This window comes from Accipiter gentilis, chromosome 9 (assembly GCF_929443795.1).
Source record: "Accipiter gentilis chromosome 9, bAccGen1.1, whole genome shotgun sequence".
NCBI classification, from domain to species: domain Eukaryota; kingdom Metazoa; phylum Chordata; class Aves; order Accipitriformes; family Accipitridae; genus Astur; species Astur gentilis.
Genome location: NC_064888.1, coordinates 7,764,027 through 7,783,059, shown reverse-complemented (window position 1 = coordinate 7,783,059; position 19,033 = coordinate 7,764,027). Strand labels below are relative to the sequence as shown.

The 19,033-nt window shown below is 43.7% G+C and overlaps 2 protein-coding genes across 10 annotated transcripts in view; one reads left to right on the top strand and one right to left on the bottom strand.

The window, feature by feature from the left end:
- Positions 1 to 9,896, top strand: part of LOC126042669 (putative neutral ceramidase C) — a 34,485-nt gene extending 24,589 nt beyond the window's left edge. For all 7 annotated transcript variants that reach the window (XM_049810175.1, XM_049810171.1, XM_049810168.1 and 4 more), the window contains 8 exons: positions 961 to 1,055; positions 1,716 to 1,755; positions 2,541 to 2,636; positions 3,511 to 3,606; positions 4,242 to 4,391; positions 5,164 to 5,223; positions 5,923 to 6,011; positions 9,275 to 9,896. In XM_049810175.1, the coding sequence (XP_049666132.1) occupies positions 961 to 1,055; positions 1,716 to 1,755; positions 2,541 to 2,636; positions 3,511 to 3,606; positions 4,242 to 4,391; positions 5,164 to 5,223; positions 5,923 to 6,011; positions 9,275 to 9,464 (816 nt within the window). In that variant the 3' untranslated portion in view covers positions 9,465 to 9,896. The remainder of the gene's footprint in view (positions 1 to 960; positions 1,056 to 1,715; positions 1,756 to 2,540; positions 2,637 to 3,510; positions 3,607 to 4,241; positions 4,392 to 5,163; positions 5,224 to 5,922; positions 6,012 to 9,274) is intronic.
- A 5,482-nt stretch (positions 9,897 to 15,378) lies between these two features.
- A1CF (APOBEC1 complementation factor) overlaps positions 15,379 to 19,033 on the bottom strand; it is a 28,856-nt gene continuing 25,201 nt past the window's right edge. For 2 of the 3 annotated variants that reach the window (XM_049810181.1, XM_049810182.1), the window contains exon 12: positions 15,379 to 17,447. In XM_049810181.1, coding sequence (XP_049666138.1) covers positions 17,296 to 17,447 — 152 coding nt within the window. In that variant the 3' untranslated portion in view covers positions 15,379 to 17,295. The remainder of the gene's footprint in view (positions 17,448 to 19,033) is intronic. The other variant, XM_049810183.1, reaches the window with a different exon arrangement.

The following is a 19,033-nucleotide window of genomic DNA, read 5'->3' as shown; positions in this document are numbered from 1 at the left end:
TGGGATCATGTCCAGGGTCCTTTAGAGCACTTAGAGGATGCCATCTGGATGAGGCAATTCATTGTTATTCCTTTCACGAGTCTCTTTAAAAGCTTTCCTAGCACTGCTTTGTGTTCAATCTGCTCCTCACCTCATCATTTATAAAAAGAGGTCCCAGCAGGCCTCCTGCTTCTGACGTGCTTCACAAGGTTTTGTCATTCATGTTTTGCCCCCAGTAAATTGCTCCTCAAGATTCTTTTTGGCTTGCTGGAGTGGGATTTTGCATTTCATTTGCTGGAGCCATGCCACCCTTGAGCTCTTGTTTTTAATTTCCTTTTAACAGGCTTCTTCATAGATAATTTTTTTTTTTTTTTTTTTTTTTTTAAGATGAAATGCTGCGGTAGCATCTGTTTTGGCTGCTGCAATGGTGCTGAATCCGAGTATGGTGTGGTCCCTGCTAAGGGGCAGTTTGAAGCCAGGGCTAGGTCAAGAGTTCCCTGAACATCACCCTCTGGGTTACTTAGAAACTCTCCCTCTGCATCACAACTGACAGTGCATTTGCTCAGCTAACGAAGACGTAACTCTTATTTCCTTCCCATCACCATCGGGCTCTCTGATTTCACTCATTCACTTTCGCTTTCCTGGACAGATGATTAACCTTATTGATCCTAACTCTATCCTTTTCCCATGCAGGTGAGAGGTTTCTAGGTGCTACCCTGACCTTATTTACCCACCTTGCTTTAAGCTATGCCTCTGGCAACACTTTTTTTTTTTTTTTGCCGTACCCATAGTATTCACATGTACCTTATCTGTCTGTTATAGTCAGACAACTTGGTGTCCATGTGGAGAAACTACATTGTCATGTGCCTGTCTACAAAGTAAACTTACTTGTCTGATTTATGATGGTAGGAAGGAAAACACTTCAGCTATCTTTTTTTGCTACTACCCTACAACAGTTATATCCACTTTTTTTCACCTCAGATGACTCGGCCTCACCCATGGCACCCTGACATCGTGGATGTTCAGATTGCTGCCATTGGATCACTGGCAATCATTGCTGTTCCCGGAGAGTTCACGTATGTGTTTCTTTGGTCTTGTTCTACGTATTGCAGCCAGCAGCATTTCATTCAAACCACCTGTGATACTTCTGCCTGCAGGTAGAAAGGGTGTGTAGGCTAAAAAATGTTCCAAATATGTGATAGCTGTGCAGGCACTACACATATATGTCCACTGCATGTACTTTCTTGTATACTGTCTCCTCTGGTTACCCGGAGTTTCCCATTTTCTTCTCTGTTCTGTAAACTAGCCATGGGAATGAATGAGATGCAAACAAGCCTCCTAAATAATTTTAACTGTTCATTGCAAAATGCAGTTTCAATGAAACAAAAGGAACTTGTTAACTTTGATTTTTTTCACACCACAAACACCGTAATGATGAATTACACTGTCGATGGTACAATGGTGAAAACCTGAATAGGATAATGATTTATTTCTAGCACCTTTTTCCTAACCCACCTTACCCTGGGGTGCCTCCAGCCTCACCCTGGCTGTGATGACGCACATGAAATGTTTTGAGGTGTTTTGGTTGAGCTCATCACAGAGAAGCCTTAAGAGATGCTGAGCAGCGCTGCAAACGCTGTGTGAATTTCTGGTGGTGTGCTGCATGTCCAACCAGGGATTCTTGCTTTAGCTCCCTGCATTTCTGGAGACTGACATTGCTCCCTTAATACCCCTAGGACCATGTCTGGACGCAGGCTGCGGGAAGCTGTTAAAAGAGTAAGTTACTGAGGAAGAAGTTTCTTCAGAGCGCAGCATATGTGGAACTTCATGTTTCTTGACCCTTCTGGTTTTTCCCTTGCCTCCTCCCACCTGGGTCCATGGGTCTCATGTCTTACAGATGTTTCCTTCTCACAATTGTTTCAGACACATTTGCATGTGCTTACTGACATGCAGGAGAAGTGAATATCCTTCCCCAAAGAAGCAAACCAATTGAGTTTCAATTCATTAAGCCAACACAAGCTAATTCAACTGGGATCCAGGCATAACTGATGCTAGCAAGGAGTCTCTGGGGTGGAGGGGTTTAGCTCCTTAATCCTTACCGGGATTTTGCAACATGAGAACAACTGGAAAAAAATGGCAAATGTCTTTTTTTTCCATTTTCCTGATTGATCCTATTCTCAGCTGCAGCCTGAATGCTATCTTAATCTCAGACACCATCTCCACAACTCGCTGAGCCTATCTCACATAGTTGTATCACCTATTTTTTTAGGAGAATACAGACATCAGCTTCAAAACAAGCCCCTAAGTTTATTAAATTTACCAGAGTATGAGGTAATCTCTCCTATTTCGCTATGGGAAGTGAATATTAGATGTTAACTAAGACAAATTACACTTGTAGGGTTGCATTCCCTGAACATTCAGTCCCCTCCCCACTGTAACTTTGTATTCTGTCTGGGTAAAAAAACCCCAAACACACACTCCCCCAAAACCACCACCACCACCACAACATAATTGTTCATTAAGCAGTTGTTAGAAGATAAGTGATTTATTTCCTTTCTTAGGAATTTGATTCTCATGGTACACCAAGAATGGATGTCGTAATTGCAGGTCTGTGCAATGTCTACACCCACTACATTACCACCTATGAAGAATACCAGGTAAATGTTAAAATTGCAGATTGAACATTTTTAACTGAGTTCACTTATGGCTCTATGGGATGATAATTCATATGAAATTATGAAATTTATGAATGAAGTTTAGAGTACTTCTCCTTTGCCACAAAAAGCAGAAGAATCTGTGGCAGAAATCAGGAGACCTCCTTGTTTATTCTGGCCTAGAGGACATGGTCCAAGGGCCAATGTGGTTTCCTGACCATAGCTAGAGAGTACGTATGGATGCTTTAATGTGAAATGGGCAGACATACTGAAAGGAGCTCCTGTGAGTTCAGGTCTGGTTTAGTAATCTCCTGATGACTTGGATGAATTAGAAATTATCTTCATAAAGTGGCAAAATTGCCAGAAGAAAGATTCGGAGCGGTAGGGTTGTAAGGTGAACGTGAATTGCAGTGCCATGTTACTGTGGAAAAGACTGCAATATAGCTTGCCAGTTTTAAGGGTCCCCACAAGGCATGGTAGATACTGTGCTTTGAGGAAGATTTGGACTGTTGGATGGACTCCTTGGATTTAGAAACCCTAAACTGAGAGAGAGGGTTGGAAGAACTGGGGTTGTCCCACCCAAAATGTTGGAGAAGAGACAACCTACATCATAAGCCTTTAAAAGAGTAAAAGAGCTGTGATAATTGGAAGAATGACAACCGGTCCTCCCTGTTTGTGATGGCTCGGAGAATGAAGAGTAACCTGAAATTGCAGCAGGGATACTTAGGCAAGTTGTTGGGCTGTCTCCTTAGCAGTAAGGGAGTAAATAAAGCCCCTGCAGATATAGTGCTGATCTTGTCTTGGCACAGTAAGATGAGCTGTAGAAACCGCTCAAGAGTCCTTCAAACCCTCCTTTTCCAAATTTGTCCTTTGCTAGGTTCAACGATATGAGGCTGCATCGACTATTTATGGGCCACACACCCTTTCGGCTTACATTCAACTGTACAGAGGACTCGCAAGGGCTATTGCTACGGTAATCAAAATTTTCTATATGACACTTGCTGCCAGAGACATTTAAATCCTGTAAAGCCTGGTTATGGCTGTATTTGTTCCTCAGTGAAGTTGCGTGATTGCTACCCTCTCTTTTCTCATAAGAAACTGCTTTGAGGAATTCTCTTGTGATATGAAAATAATTCCTGTAATGGTGTCTTGTACCACTTGAGAAATTCTGGGAGTTTTTCAGTTCAAAGTTTAGGAAATAGATACCTCTAACCATTCAGCATGGCCTGAAGCTGCTGCTTTCCTACCAAGAGGAAGAAAAATCTGTAACACTTCTGCTGTACAGGGCAATGTTCGTTACCATTGTATCTGTGGACCACGTGAATGCGCAGGACCGGTGCGGGGGCACTGCCTCCTGAAATCGTGGGGTGTTCTGGCGCGTGGATTTGGGGGACCTCAGCAACAGGGCAGCGGGTGTCCTGCGGGGATTGCTCCTGCACAGATGAAGATCCTCTTGTTTGGTCTTATGCTCACTTTATTGCCCTTGTTCTTGAAATCTATCTGTCTAAGCAATGGACTTGGATAAAGAGCCACAGCAGTGATATGAGTCATCACAGAGATATCGGTTATCTATATGTATGTATAATGAGCACATCTTCCCTCTCCCAGAATACAGTTCAGGATTTGCCACGTGGTCCAGAACCCCCGTTTTTCAATATAGGTAACACGACCTTGCTGCCTCCTCTCACTGCCGATCGCGTGCCGGTGAATAAGACTTTCGGGGATGTGCTACAAGAAGCGAGACAACAGTATCGAGCGGTGAGAGCTTCAAGGATTTGCTAAAACCTATTTAGGAAATCATCTTTAAGTTCTTACCCTTCATCCAAAAAAGTCTGTGTTTTCTAAAGAAAGGGTTGTGGTTGCTCTTAGCGGGCATGGTTGAAAAGGCAGAGACAGAGCGTTTTCATGCCAATGTCATTGTACTGAATGTGATTAAAATGGGTGAATGAAGGGGAAAATAAAAGCCCTTTATTCAACATGAAGAAGATTTCCCCTTCTGCTTCAAAATCAAATAACAGATGATTATTAAATAGGCAAATATTGTACAGTGATTTCTTTACAAGCAGAAATCAGGTCAACTTTGATGCTTGTAGTATGGAATCTAAATGAAATTAAAATGTCAGAAAGGGTTCAGTTTTCAATGCTCAAAATTTAGATAAGGTGTTCAGAGCAAGGATTTTTGTCTCACTGCTGTCTCCAGCAGTAAGGTAGGAAGAAGGCAGGGAGACTTTCTTAAAAATCTCACCTATTTCCCTCCCTCTTTAACACATAAATCTTATGTACTATGGTGGAGTTTATCCACCAAGCAGGACAAGTAGAATGGCAAGACACAGAATACCAGTTCATAGTCTAAATTGTCCACTGCTATGGCACCAAGTGAAATTATAAATGATTTAAAACAAAAACAAAAACCAAAAACCCCACAAAAACCCAAACAAACCACTAAAAAACCTATATGGCATCTTCAAAGGATATTCTTAATGTGCAATATGCTGCTCAGTCTTTAATTAAATCTCAATTTCCCCCACAGAGAGAAGTTGCTGAAGTAACTTTTGTAGGTGCGAACCCCAGGAACTCTGCAGAGAATGCGGTAAATATGACACAGCGACACTGCAGTTGGGGATGTTCAGAGTTAGTGAATATTTAGTTACTGCCTCTGCCTGATGCATTTTAATCTGTGATGTTCAGATTTCAGAAGGAGTAAGATTGTGTGCCTCCAGTGCTTTTTTTCTTTGCTGGGAGTTCAGAAGAAGATAGTTTCTCCCTTCAGCATGTGCTTTGGGAATTCACACCACTAGAATCTTTTGGGCAAAGTCCTTAATTTGGTCAGATATGGACCATTCATGATCTCTTCAAACTATTGAAATCAAAGGCACCCATGTCATGCATTAGGCCAGACACTCTTTCTTGGTTGGTATCCAGCACCATCTGGTCATAGAAATCAGGGCCTCTAGTCTCTATCTTACCAGCCTGGTGCATTACTTTAATAAAGCAAAAAAATTTAAAGTATTTAATTCGTCCCATCACTCATCTTGCATAGACATTGATAGCAAATACCTCACCTGTCCGTTCTCTTTTTAATGATCAAGTTCTTTACTCATTCTCTGCATCATTTATTAGCTTAAATTTGTGTTTTGGCAGTGACATACAAGCATTTTTGCTAGTAATTACTGCATTTCCCAGTAAAGCAAACAGAAGCATAGTCCCTTCTCCAGCTTAAAGAGACACAGAAAAGTAGGGGCATGACTGTCCCTTAAGCATCTGGCTAATTCTGTTATTGTTATTCCAGACTGAACACAACTTCCTGACGGTGGAGAGATACACCAACACTTCAGACAGCTGGCACGTGGTATGGAACGATGCCTCCTGGGACACCCGGTAGGTGCCCTGACCAGATTTCACTGTTCCACAGCCTCCATGGAGTAATTCGAGTTTAACCTGAAGGGCTTCATTTCAGAGCTCCCAACCATAGATTGGTCTTGCCCCTGTAGATGATGCTCTCTGGGGATGGATCTGTCCGTATTTGGGTGGTTGACTTGTCAAGACCGTGACAACCGGTCTTCCCCTTGGGTCTAGCTTCTGCAATGAAGGCTTATAAGTTTGGGAAAGGTAGAAGGAAGAGCAAGAATTACAGAAGGTTCGTGGTCCAACTTGTTCAGAGCCTACATCCATCCATCTGCCATACTGTGCTGTTGACTAGGATACCAAATAGAAAATATGAGAGGGTCACCTCAGTGAGGTTTTCATAGGGAAAAACTGGCCAGCTTTGCTGTGCGTCATAAAGTAGAAACAGTCAACAATTTAAAAAAAGTTTGCAAGAAAGCAAAGTTAAGGTTAGAAATGTCAGTCTTGAGGAAAAATATCCACTAAGCAGCAAACCTGCTGTCACCTTTCAGAGCTACACCAGAAGTCAGCACATGGAATACGAATACCAAAGGCATCTTTTGTCAAACCATTCGATTTCAAGTTACTCCCCTGTTTGAATAAAACCAGACATTTTCCCACCTGCATCTGCAACCTATCTGCGAGAAATCGGACCCCGAAAAACACCCCTCTTGGGGTCTTCTGACTTTGCAACGTCCCAGTGTAAACACGTAACGTCCATGGTCAGACAGGCAAAGTTCTGGACAGCTTGGCTTCATTGGGAAAGTCTTCCTCTGGATTTATGATGAGCATTTGATAGGGCATAATTGTCTCTGCCCAAGTGCAACCAGCTGCTCTCTAAACCTAATCCGGCTGTCCCAGGGCAGGAGATGTATTCCTACCTGCACCTGGAGCTCTGCATTTCTAAGAGCTTGCTCTGTTTAACGCTTGCACTATGTTACCTTTGTCACTCTCACTGATGTCACCCTGTCCAGTCAAGTTCCCTAACCGAGTAAGGTAAATGATGGCATTTTATCACCCATATATGTAGCCTTGCCTTCTTCCCTCCTCTTCCAAAAACCCGACAGATTTCCCAAAATCTTGGGCAGGAACACTGAAAATATTTAGTAACACGTTGCTCGAGAAGACAAAAAACATATAAAAGTGCAAAACTTGAAGAAAGTGCTGCCATGATGCTGGAAAGAAGGGAATCTAGACATCTTATTTTCCTTCCTGAGAAAGGTCAGACTTTGGATCTCTGAATGATTCTTAAATACTTCTGCTGATAAGGAAGAGGAGCTGTTTGGCCTTTTCCTGCCTAAAAGGGCTGGCCAGAAGGCAGACCAATGCAGACAGTAATGTCTCCCTTCCTGGTGCCTCAGGAAGGTACCAAACACCACAAGAAAGGGTTCTGTTAAGGTGAAAATGAGTCACTTTGTTAACCTTGAAATGTCAGTAATTAAGGCAATGGGGCCAGGGAGCATCAAACTTTTTTCCTAGGTATTAGTGGAGCCAGACTGTGGTGTTTTAGTACAGGGAAAACTAAGGTTTGATACCATCGAATGTGCTGACATTGCAATAGGAGACTAGCGCAAGGGAATGCACCGTTTGTTAACTTAGTGTTACAAAGTGTTAAATAGCTTACAGCTGCATTTGTAAAATGCCTATTTTCAGGCACCAAAAGATAGGATGCTTTACCTAAAGGAGGTGCAGCTTTTGGGGAAGGAGATAGCTGTTATCTGCTCTCTATCCTGCGCTCACCACTGCAGCAGGGACAAACTCAGCGTGGACTTGCCCTTTTGCTGGATGCTGTCTTGGTGTCTGCAGTAGAGAAGTGTTTGGCCCCACCCTGCATCTGCCATGGGGGCAGAAATTGCTTTCTTGGGACTGTTTAGGAGGAGGGGCTGAGCTACAGGCAGGAATTTGCCTGGCCCTGCCTTTAGCAAACAGCTAACAGAGACAAGAGGCGGTTAAATCCCCATGAGCTCATCTGCGAGAAGCCTCTTCCCAGGTGGCATCTCAGCTACGTTCCAGTTCCCGAATCCCAGAGGGGTGGTCCTGGTTCACAGAGCCTGGAGGGCAGGATGGGGAGGAGGCTGGGTGGTGGCATAGATCTGTCACAGCGGCATTTTTAGGTCACAGCATTACAGCCAGGCTCAGGCTGCAGGTCTCTGGTCCAACCCAGCTCCCAACAGGGCCAACATCGCAGCTATAGCAGGTTGCCTGGGGCCATGTCCAGGTGAGTCGGGGTGGTCCCCAAGGATGGAGATCCCCCACCACTTTGGGCCTGTGCTGTCACCTCGCTGTCATCTCCCAAGACAACATTGTCTTTGTCCCAAGCCAAGCCAGTGCAATCCACCGCCAAAACCTTGGACAAGAGCAACCAGGTGGATACTTGGGCCCTGTGTCAGCCTGTGGTCTCTGTTTACCAAACTAAATTTCCCCATCATTCACTGTTTTTCACCCAGTCATATCTATAAATATTTATTTCAATCTCAGTAAGAGACTGGCATGGGGAAACTTTTTATTACAATTGCTGATGAATCAACGTGTTTTGTTCATCTGCCTCCTGTAGTTAAAGCCCTGAAATGGGGGTGCTATCTCAGGAGGGCTTGATAAGTCTCATGTCTGGCCTGGATACAATTAGGGTGATATCCAGCAGTAACCCCTCACTGACAGTATCAAAAGAAGAGCAGTTGATCTTCTTAATCTCCCCAAGAAGCTCTCCATCATGGCCAGCTGAAAAATCCCTCGCCCCCAGATGATGTGTGGCTGTCTGTAGAGTTCTAAGGTTGAGCAGAAGTGGGTTTACATAAGGAGTCTGCAAAAGAAAATAGGAATCTGATATGGAAACAGGTGCCAGAATCCCTGAGCTCGATTACAATAGATTTTGCTTGTGACCCTCAATATATTCATCCTCTTGGTTCGGCATTCACTCTAGGCAGGGAAGACTGAGTTGGCAAATATTGCTCGCAGAGGTAATGTTGTATGGGGTTATGGTATGGAGTTGGGAATGTAAGAACACATTGGTAGAAATATTTTTTATCTGCTAAAAGGATCACAGACTTGCTTTTCCATGTTTCCAGATATTTTTCAGGCCTGCCAGGTTTTGGGTTGGCTTGTTGGTTGCTGCTCTGATAACCTAAATATATGAGGAAAGGATGATAGAAGTTCTTAAACTATACTTAACTGGAGTATGTTCATCTCAGCTCTTGGGATATTAAAACAAATGAAAAGTGGATTTTCTTGCTGACTGCAGTTTTTGGTTTGTCTGCTAGGTTTTACTGGACCAAAGGATCATTCGGTCGGAGCAACGTGACTATTGAATGGCACATCCCTCGTGACACAGAGCCAGGTGTCTACAGGATACGGTACTTCGGGCACTACAAGAAAAATCTGTCTAACAACCGTGCTGCCTTTATTCCATTTGAAGGCACATCTTCAGCGTTTGAAGTCACAGCTCTGTAGGTGATCTCTTTCATTAAAGGAATTGTGCAGTAGATTTGGTATCTGCAATGTTCACAATGCATGCCTGGGAGTTCTTCTGTGGGATACGTGACTCTATACAGCATTGCTGTCCCTCAAGTGCTGCTGGTCATTCTTTGCCGTGCAAAGCTTGACTTCCTGCAAAGTTTTGACTTTTACCTGCAATTCGGTCTCACTAGTCCATCGTATTCTCATTCAAGCAGTCCCCATCCTGGCCAGATCTTGCTGCAGTTGATTCTTATTGTAGTAAAAGAGGTAACTGTTTTTCTTTAGTCATTAAACAAGTGCTTATTGATTGTGAATAGGCTCTCTCAGAGAGAATTAGTGCATATTGGGAGCTAATCCAGATCATAAAATAGTCCATAAAATTGAACCAAGTCCATAAAAATGGAAAGAGCTGCTGAATGCACAAGTCATCAGAAGAGAAGACTCCTCAATCATGCTTGAAGTGCAGAGATGACCCCTTAGGATGGTAAAGGGATAAATAGGATAGATACTCATCAGAAAGGTTTGAATATTATTTTATTTAATCATTCTGGGTTAGGGCATTTGGAGGATTCATTGTCCGACTTAAAAGCCACCATAAACTACAGGTGGTAGTGAGGCAACAGTGTGAAGTGAATTGCGCATAGTTCTCCATAAATCAGTGGGCTTGGTTTCACAGGTGCCTGATGAGAGTGGCTGTATGGGCCCCTACCTCAAAGGTGTCGAGTAAGGAAAGGAAGGTCAGACACTCACGAAATAAAATATTGAAGCTGTTGGCAGTTTTTTCCTGCTAGACTGTATTACTCTCTTTCACAAATGTCACTGTTGAACTGAGCAGTGTGCCAGGTGGGCTCAATGCTGCCCACCATGCGTGAGTTTGCGTCATTTCAAGGGGATGCTGGGCAAGTTTTTGGCAGAGAAGCCCTCTGAAAGCTCTCAAATAATTACAAGTGGCCCAAGAAACTACAGCGGGCTAGAGGCCGCCCAGTCCCTGGAAGGACTGCATATGTTTGCTATTATTTTATGACGTGGAGACATTATGCATCTGTGACACGGTCCAGAGGCAGGATGCTGGGTGAAGAAGACTTTAGGGCTGACTTTCTTCACTCTTATTGTCCTTGTGTTAAGCTCCTGCCCAGCCCTCTGACTACAGCAAAGGGCAGCAGATGGCATTATATCCCCTAAATATCACTTTGGGACACATCAAAAAGATCAAAAATAAGGATGCTTACATGTCCCAGAGGTTGTTTCAATAGGAGGGTGTCGTGGGAGGACACACTGGCATTACACCAGGGGCCATATGCAGGATGGGGATTTTAGGAGGGACCTCTTGGTGAGGGAGAACCTGCAGCTGCTAGCAAAAGGTGACTCACGTCTAACCAGAGAAGGGTTGGATTTCATTGTGGTGAGTTTATATTTTGGGTACTGCAGATGGAAATCAGTAAGAACTGAACTTATGAATTAAAGCTGCGGGTGAGGCAGCTCAGAACAGACTTCAGCCTGCTTCATTTTAGCATCAGGAAGGACACAAGGTGAGCAGGCTCTGGCTGGATGAAGGGCTGCCCAGAGCCAATGGCCAAAGCCTGAATCACCTACAGGTATGTCACCAGGAGGGCTCGTGGTGCCCCTCCAACCCATGTGAAAGATCAGTGGGGGTTTTCATCAAAGCACAGAATGAAGATCCTATTGAAGGGGCAGAAGGACAGTCCCAAAACCCATTGGCTGAAAGGGTTTCAACACAGAAAGGTTGAGGATCAGCCAGGAAGGTAGAGAATCTTCTCCTGGGGGGTTTCAGAAGTTGGCTGGACAAAGCCTCCCACGACTGCTGCCATGGGGTGCCGTAAGCAGGGATGGCTCCGTAGTCCCCAAGTCTCTTCCAACCTCTGTAAGTAGTAGATCCAGAGGCCACAGGGAGAAGAAAAGATGCCTTTCGGATCTGGATTTAGGATTCTCGTAGTGTCTTACAGCTAAACAATTCTAAATGTTTAATAAGCTCCAACAGTGTGTACCAATTTTGTATGCAATCTCTTTAATTCTTCAGAGAATCATCAGTCAGATAATTTTGCCTCTCTTTAAAACCGGTAGGAGAGAATGAATTATTCATTTTAAACCAGCTGCAATCAGTCTCAGAGATCTCCATCCGGAGGAGCTCAAAGCAATCGCAATATTGAGTCAGGAAAGAGTGAGCTTTGGAAGAACAACACTGGGAATCAAATCCCTGAAGATGATCTTAATGTCCTTCCCTAATAACTCACCCACCCGGCCTGTCCACCCTGCTCTTGCCAGCAAAATCACTCTGATGGCAGCGGTGGCATCTGTGGGATGTGGGCAGCAGCAGAGGATGCTGCTCCAGCATCCCACTGTGCCATGGGACAGGCTTGGTCAGTGCAGCAATGCTCAAGTTGCAAAATGATCCAGAAAGTTTCTTGCAAAGTTTTTTGCCACTTTGCTCATGTTTTCATGTGGGACGATGTGTGGTGAAACACATTGCAGCCCCTTAAAGGAGGGTCAGATCATCTTTATGAAACACAGGAACTGCTTCCTGGTCTGAAAATGGTGCTGCCTGATGAATCCCGGTATAACAATCACTCTCTCTCTACTTGCCGTTTTCCTTATGCTGTATAAACTAGAATAAATAGCATGGGAGTGCTCCTGTTTTCCTAGAAGAAATACATTGGGAAAAAGGAAATAGAGGTTCATTTTTTTCTCAGGCAACACTGAGATGTTTTAGTTGATTTTTTTCAGATAATTTTGTTTGTATTATTGCATTACTCTAACCATGGATTTTTTTAAGTAGTGCTTGTACTGAACATGTTTGCACAAGCAAAATTGAATTGCCCAGTTAAAATGCTCCTGGGTAAGATTTACCCTCTAAAACATGAGCATCTGACCCCAAAAGCGAGTTTTTAGGAAGCTGGTGTTCCTCATGGGAGAAGAGGTGTTGAGAGCCAGAATTAGAGTATCTGGAGAGTCCCACCAGTGCCCCAGAGCAGGTCCCCTTGTTAAACACCTTGTAGCAGGCTTATTTCTTTATGTCACCAGTGGGCACAGGCTTTTTGAAGTTTTGGGGGAGGTTTTTTGGAACTTTTTGTAATTTTTTTGTGTCTAGAAAATTCAGCAGCTCCGAGTGCCTCAGTGTGAGAAAGGCTGTTGAAAGAAGACCTTTGTTTTATTTGCTCTTTAATAGCATTGTGGCTGTCATCTACTGTTGGCATACAGTGACCAACAGCCCTTCCTTCCCCCCTCCTCCTACCTGCACGCCGTTTTGGGGTGCTGTGCTTGAACCCAGCAGCCACTAGGTGCCAGTGCCGTTTTACACAAGAACGAGCTTGCTGCTGAACAGAGCCAAAGCCTAGAAAAATTCTTCAGGAATTTGGGCAACTTGCCAGTTCTTAAATATAGCATTACTCATCGCAGTTGCTCTTCCCTCTCTCAGGCTGCTCTCCTTCAATGTATAGCCGTTTGTGTCTTGCCTACGTGCTCGGGAGGCGAGCAAACCTCCACCTTTTTTTTCTTTTATTGGGACATAAACTAGTATGAACTTGAGAAATTTGTGTCCACAGGCTGAGCTGCCTCACAGAGCTCCTTTGCAAAACTTGACCTTGCTGCAACTTTCCTCCTGCACAACATCTTATCCCTCCCGAATTTACCGACAGTATTTGGAGCTGCAGAAGAGATGCTAAATTAGGATCTGACCCAAGGCACTGTGGGGCAAGGAGAGAATCCTTCTGCTGTCTCTGGGCTTTGATATAGGCTTTTAGGACCTGTCTGATCCTGTGGTTGTCTGGTGCTGTTTGCATGCATCCCACAAAGGATATTTGCGTGCAACATACCTACAGGTCCACCAGCAGCTATCTGCTTTTTAACATCTTCACAACCGGGGCTGCGTATGCGTGAGGTGGGTCTGGGGACCGGGGAACTTCACTCTCCCAGTGTTTCCATTAAACAGCCCTAAACCTGGACACGCACAGTCCCTATCTCCTGCAGGGAGCCAGAGCCAGGTGAGGACAAGTCTCTGGGCATGGAGAGGAGTTTGAGATGGCAGGGAATCTCCAGGGAGAGAGCAGCCCACCCCAAGCACCGCGCAAAGGAGAGGGGTTGGTGGGTAGCGGCTGTCTAAGTCCCCCGCTAGCACTTAACAAAGGGCAGATGAGAATTGCCATTTTAGCTGAGACCAAGGTTTTGGGGGGACACAATAATTTCCAGCCCTTGAAAGAAAGGAGCATCCCCTGCGAGTACCGTGAGCAGCACCAGGGACAGGCTGACCTCCAGGCAGCTGGTGACCAGCAGTGTTTTGTGGTCCTTGAGTGGAATGTCACCCTTCAAAGGGGTTGTTTGTTTTTGTTGTATTTTTCCCCAAAAAGGGAAATCCAGCTAGGTATGTGATGGGGAGATGAGATGGTCTATGGGAGATTTAGCTGGGCTAGTTGGAAAAGGAAGCCATGCAAGCTCAAAGATAAAGCAACTCCCCTTGAAAGTCACCGGAGACCTTGTCCCATGGACTTCTAAAGGGGGGTTCGGTGGAACATGGGAGAGAGTTTCTGGGTGGAATGTTTCAGGGTCTATCCAGCTCCAAAGGTGGAGTTGTTGTATAATCCTTAAAAATGTTTTATTCTCACCTCGCACCTCAGATGTGAGGCCTGTGCTCTAGAGACCTCCAGGAAAGGGCTGGCTGGAAGAAGGGGGAAGGAAAACGCAGGGTGTTTTACCTCCTGCCCTGCAAGCAGCCAAATGTGTGGCCATCTGCTGATTTTTCTGGGCCATTGATCTCATCACTTACAGCTCCAACATGTCTTGGACTTGTTTGTGGAGGATGGATATGGTTTTTGGCTTTGTCTTGCTATCCACTGGGAAGCCACATCTTTACAAATGGGAAATAATGTTTTTTAAGTTGGGTTGTGGGTTTGAGATTTCTTGAAAAATCATTCTTGCTCTCCAAAATTGATCAGCCAGCTGCTGCTGAGCAAAGAGAGAATCTCAGTTCTCGGAGAGGCGAAATGTTAAAGCACAAAAGCTAATTCCACCATTGCCCTGGTTTCAAAGAAAACAAAAGCAGGACACCAGGAAAAGCTAATGAGGTAAAATAATAGAGCTGGCAGAGCTGCTGTTCTTGCTAAAGCCCAGAATACAGCTGACCTCTTTGTAAGTCTGTAAGAACAATGTCAAGCTATTTTGGTGAAATCTCTTTTGGCTTAGTAGGGAGGCCTTTGGTTGAGTGCTGTGTGCTATCAGTAGCAAGGTACCAGAACTTCCACCTATTTCTTGGGCTCAGGATTTCTCTGGAAAGGTGCAAACCCAGAACCCTGTGTACTGGGCATGAAAGCAGGAATTGCTATTGCTCAGTCATTCAACTGTGATGGTCTTCCAAGTAACAGGTCCTCATCTTCTTAAAATGACCAGGGCTGTAGCTGATTTATGTATTGGTGACCTGGCAACAGGCTCTTCCCAAGGTGGAACCAATCCTTCACAGCCCTAAATCGTGTAGCACTCCATCTAACCGCTTATTTTTGCACGTTGCTCTCTTGCTATTGGTATTGCCCCTGAGACATCAAGTAAGGATCAGGTGAAGAACAAAGGTATTACCACTGTAATAAATTTATAGCAAAAGTGATTCCTGCAGCATTGACAGATAAATAAATATTGGCCAAAGAAGTGGTGGAAAAAACCCCTAACCCCTTGATTTTTTACTTAAAAGTGCAGGTGCATAACACTGCTGATTTTCTGCTGCGTATGCGTGCCAAGTGTCCCCAAAGTGCATGTTGAAAACACTCTCGTCATTGCTGAGCAGCTTGTGACCTTGCCTGTCTGACCTCAAATCAATCCCTACAGAGCAAAGTGTGCTCTTATTTACCATGCACAGAATGACCCTTTCAGATGAAACTTGGGGTATAAAAGGACTGAGGCATGTATGTTGGTTTAAAAAGTTTTAATGATATTTCAAAGTCCAGTTAATGTCCTTGGATTACTCTAGAATTACAGACTTGCTTCACAGAATTTAATCCCGGTTATAGTTTCCTTGTAACAGATGATTGAGCTGCCATTTTCACTTCATTCTGATTAAACATATGTGATTGTCCTCCAATAAATGGATAGTGTGATTCTTCACTACACTTCATAGTGTTAAAACTCTATACAAATATTGTACTACGCGTACAAAAATAAGTGCTTCATGCACACACTTTTAATACTGCTTCTTGCCCTTTTCTTTGACATCTTTCTGAACTTACATAAATAGCTGAAAAAGCAGACTAAAGCTACTGAACATGGAAAGCGAGAAACACTTTCTGCCAACAGGAGTCTTTTAGAGTGAGACAGACACACATGGATATGTTACTCGTTGGCAGTCAAACACGATTTAAAAGACATAGAAGAGAAAATAAAGCCACGATACCCATAACACTCTTGGTTATTTCACCCTCTGTGAACAGGTTTGTTGTTTTCTGCAAAGCTAAGCGTGTTGAACAGCAACTGCAGAGGGCTTGTAATACCTTTAACATCATCCTAATGAGCTACTTTATAAATAGAAAGGGTCTAATAGGACCACGAACTATACAGTTTATGTGGTTTTGTTCCGTTCCTAGTGAAATCGAGTCAGATGAAGTGTGAGAATAGAAAATAGCTCCTGGTAGTCAACACCTTGTCACAGACCATTGTGCCTTGTACAGCTCTGGGGATGCACGGGAAAAGCTCCACTTAAAACGGCTTGTGTGATGTCACCTAAACCAGATGAAAAATTTGGGGCCAGGTCCTTTGGAATTAATGGGCATCATCAGCCAGCTGGTAAATTCTCTCCCCAAAAAGGGTTTTTTTTTGGTCCTAGACTGAGCAGATTCAAATTTTCTTAGTGTGCATATACAAGGTTCCCTGTATATAATTTTATTCCTGTAGAGGTGCCTGTTATTACTGGGCCACTGCTGTGAGCTCTTTTTGCTCTAATTAAGTAGAGGACTAGCCCTAATGAAGAGCACTTTTCTGGTCAACCTTAATAGTCCTAAAAGTTTTCCTATCTTTCACTGAAGGTGCCATTTGATGTGAGGTTGCTAAAAATACGCTGTTATTTGCTGTTTTGTGACTTGTAGGTATGGCTGAGAAGTAGCAAAGTAAGAGGGAAAACTGCTGAATGCTTGCCTCCTGCTTTAAAAATCAAATTAGTGCTCAAGAGCATGCAAACTAGCCTGTTAGGCTGGGTGGACATGTTTATGATAAATGTCTTTTTTTTTTTTTTTTTGGCTGTGCCAGAATGAATTTAAAAGTTGCTTGAGATTCCTGAACACATCCCCACAGCACTGGAGGCTGTAAGAGGCAAACTGGAGACCTCTGCGGGGCAAAAGGACAACCTTTCATTTTATCCACTGCTCTGCCTGGCTTGAGAAATTTGGGGGTGAACGGAGGAGAACTCCTGATGCACAGAGGGGCTTGGTGGAGACACCCCAGCCTTCCCCAGTCACAATGTCCACAGGACCAACTGTTTTCAGCACAGGTTGTTGCTTGTAAACACACAACAGTGTGTATGTATATATACATGTATATATACATATATGTACATATATATACACACCTGAGAACCATTCATTTTCTGGGCTGAGATTTTGCTTTCTAGTGCGAAAACCTGATTTTGAGTGATTTTTTTTTAATTTTATTTCTCCTCCCCACCCCCCCCCCCCCCCCAATATTCTGTTATGAAACTAAAGAACTACAAGAATGAAACTCCGACTAACTTTAGGTGACAGATTAGTTTAAAATCATGAGGGTGTAAGAATTACCAGACTGAGATTTTTTTTTTTTTTCTGCCTGTGCTCAATTTAAGGGAACTTGATTAAAGACAGGATTAATATGCTCCGTAGCCATCACTGCGCGCAGCGACTGCGAAGGCCGGGTAGGCTTCGTAGGCTGCGTACGTTGCTAAATCTTGCCCCATAGTCACCGCTTGCTTGAGCTGAGTGGCTGTGACGGTCGCGGCTGCGTTAGCAATGGTATATCCTGCAGGGGAAAAGAGGGGAAAAATGCAGATTAATGAAAAGACGTTCAAAACCCACCAGCGCCTGATAGTTTTTGATGGGAAGACTTTGCTATCGATGGGAATGGCGTAGGGAATAATGAGTTTGTTAATGGGAATAATTTAAATTAAATAGGTCATTTCTGGCATGTTTTTTCTCCATGTTAAAGGTAATAAAAAAAGGCTGGAAAATTAATGCATTTTCTCACCCATTATTTGTTAAACACGCTGCTTGAAAAATGCCCCTCTCTGCTGAATATTTTTTCCTTATGCTTCAATTATTTCTGAGCTAAGAGGGTGTTAATAGTGCTCTGTACACATCCTCCCACACATGACATGAGGAGGGCAAGAAAATGAAGTAATATAGGGGAAATCTGGGCAGGTTGCATAGAGAAAATATGGCTCTGATAGCCTTCACAGTCAAAATAGATGCAATTCAGGACAGCCACACTAGAGAGGAGGGAAAGTCCCTCTATGCAATATCAGGGAGAAAATATTTAGTAAACTGGATTTTTTCTCCCATCAGTTTCTAATGGAAAATGTGGTTTCAACACTTTAGATTTTCCATGGGAAAATGTTAGCTTTGCTGGTTTAAAATGAATCACTGGGAAAACAAACATTGTTTGGGGCTCATTTGCCTGAAAACAGGGTATAGCAGCTTGTCAACCAGACCACAATATTTTGCTGTGAAAGAATTAAGAATTAAGACAAAGCCCAAATTTGGGAATAGCAGCTGGGATACCCATTGGCTCTGCTGGACCAGACTCTGCTGCCAGACTAGATCTCCCAGGGTCCCAAATCTCCAAACAACTAGCTGGGCAACGGGATCAAATCAAGGTCAGTCAGAGCCAAGGTCCTCTCAGTGAGGGGAGTAGAAATATTGGGCAAGACTGAGAGCACATTGCCTCGTTGAAGGTGTTACCTTAGGGAAAAACATGAAAAATTCACTATAATTTGAGTATTGCGGCCACTCAAAGTATCTTCCTTGCATCAGCAAAGCGAGGTGCAACATTTCAACTAGGAATTGGGAAATCTGACATTTAAAACATATATGCCACCATCATAAGAGGAATGAGCTGCTACCTGGGCATGGCCTAAGCTGAGCTGGGCTGGGCTTCAGCAAGCCCTGATCAAGGACCGGTGTGTGTTGCAAGCAGAAACTTTAATGTATGTCAATTTGTTGAGTTTCCAAGACAAATAAATAAGGGTGGATGAAAGAAAAAGGAGAGATTATAATTAAGCAGTAAGTGGAGACTGGATTCAATAAAGAGCCCATTTGGTTTCCACGCTGCGGAAGCCTACACAAACCCAGACAAATTGATTTTTCTGTGGCTTTTGCGGACTCCTGTGGCAGGAAGCCGGATGGATTTTTTTTTATTTTTTTTTTAAATCCATCCTTGAGACACTCCAAACAACTCAGTAGTACTGACTAATGCATTCCTCATGTGCAGTTTGGCATGTGTTGCTCCCACTACATCAGAAAACCCGTCATGCTGGAGAGCACAGTAAATGTAATGCCTGCAAGCTGGATTCCTGCTCCCAGTCTGTGTTTTCCATGACTTGCCAAGCT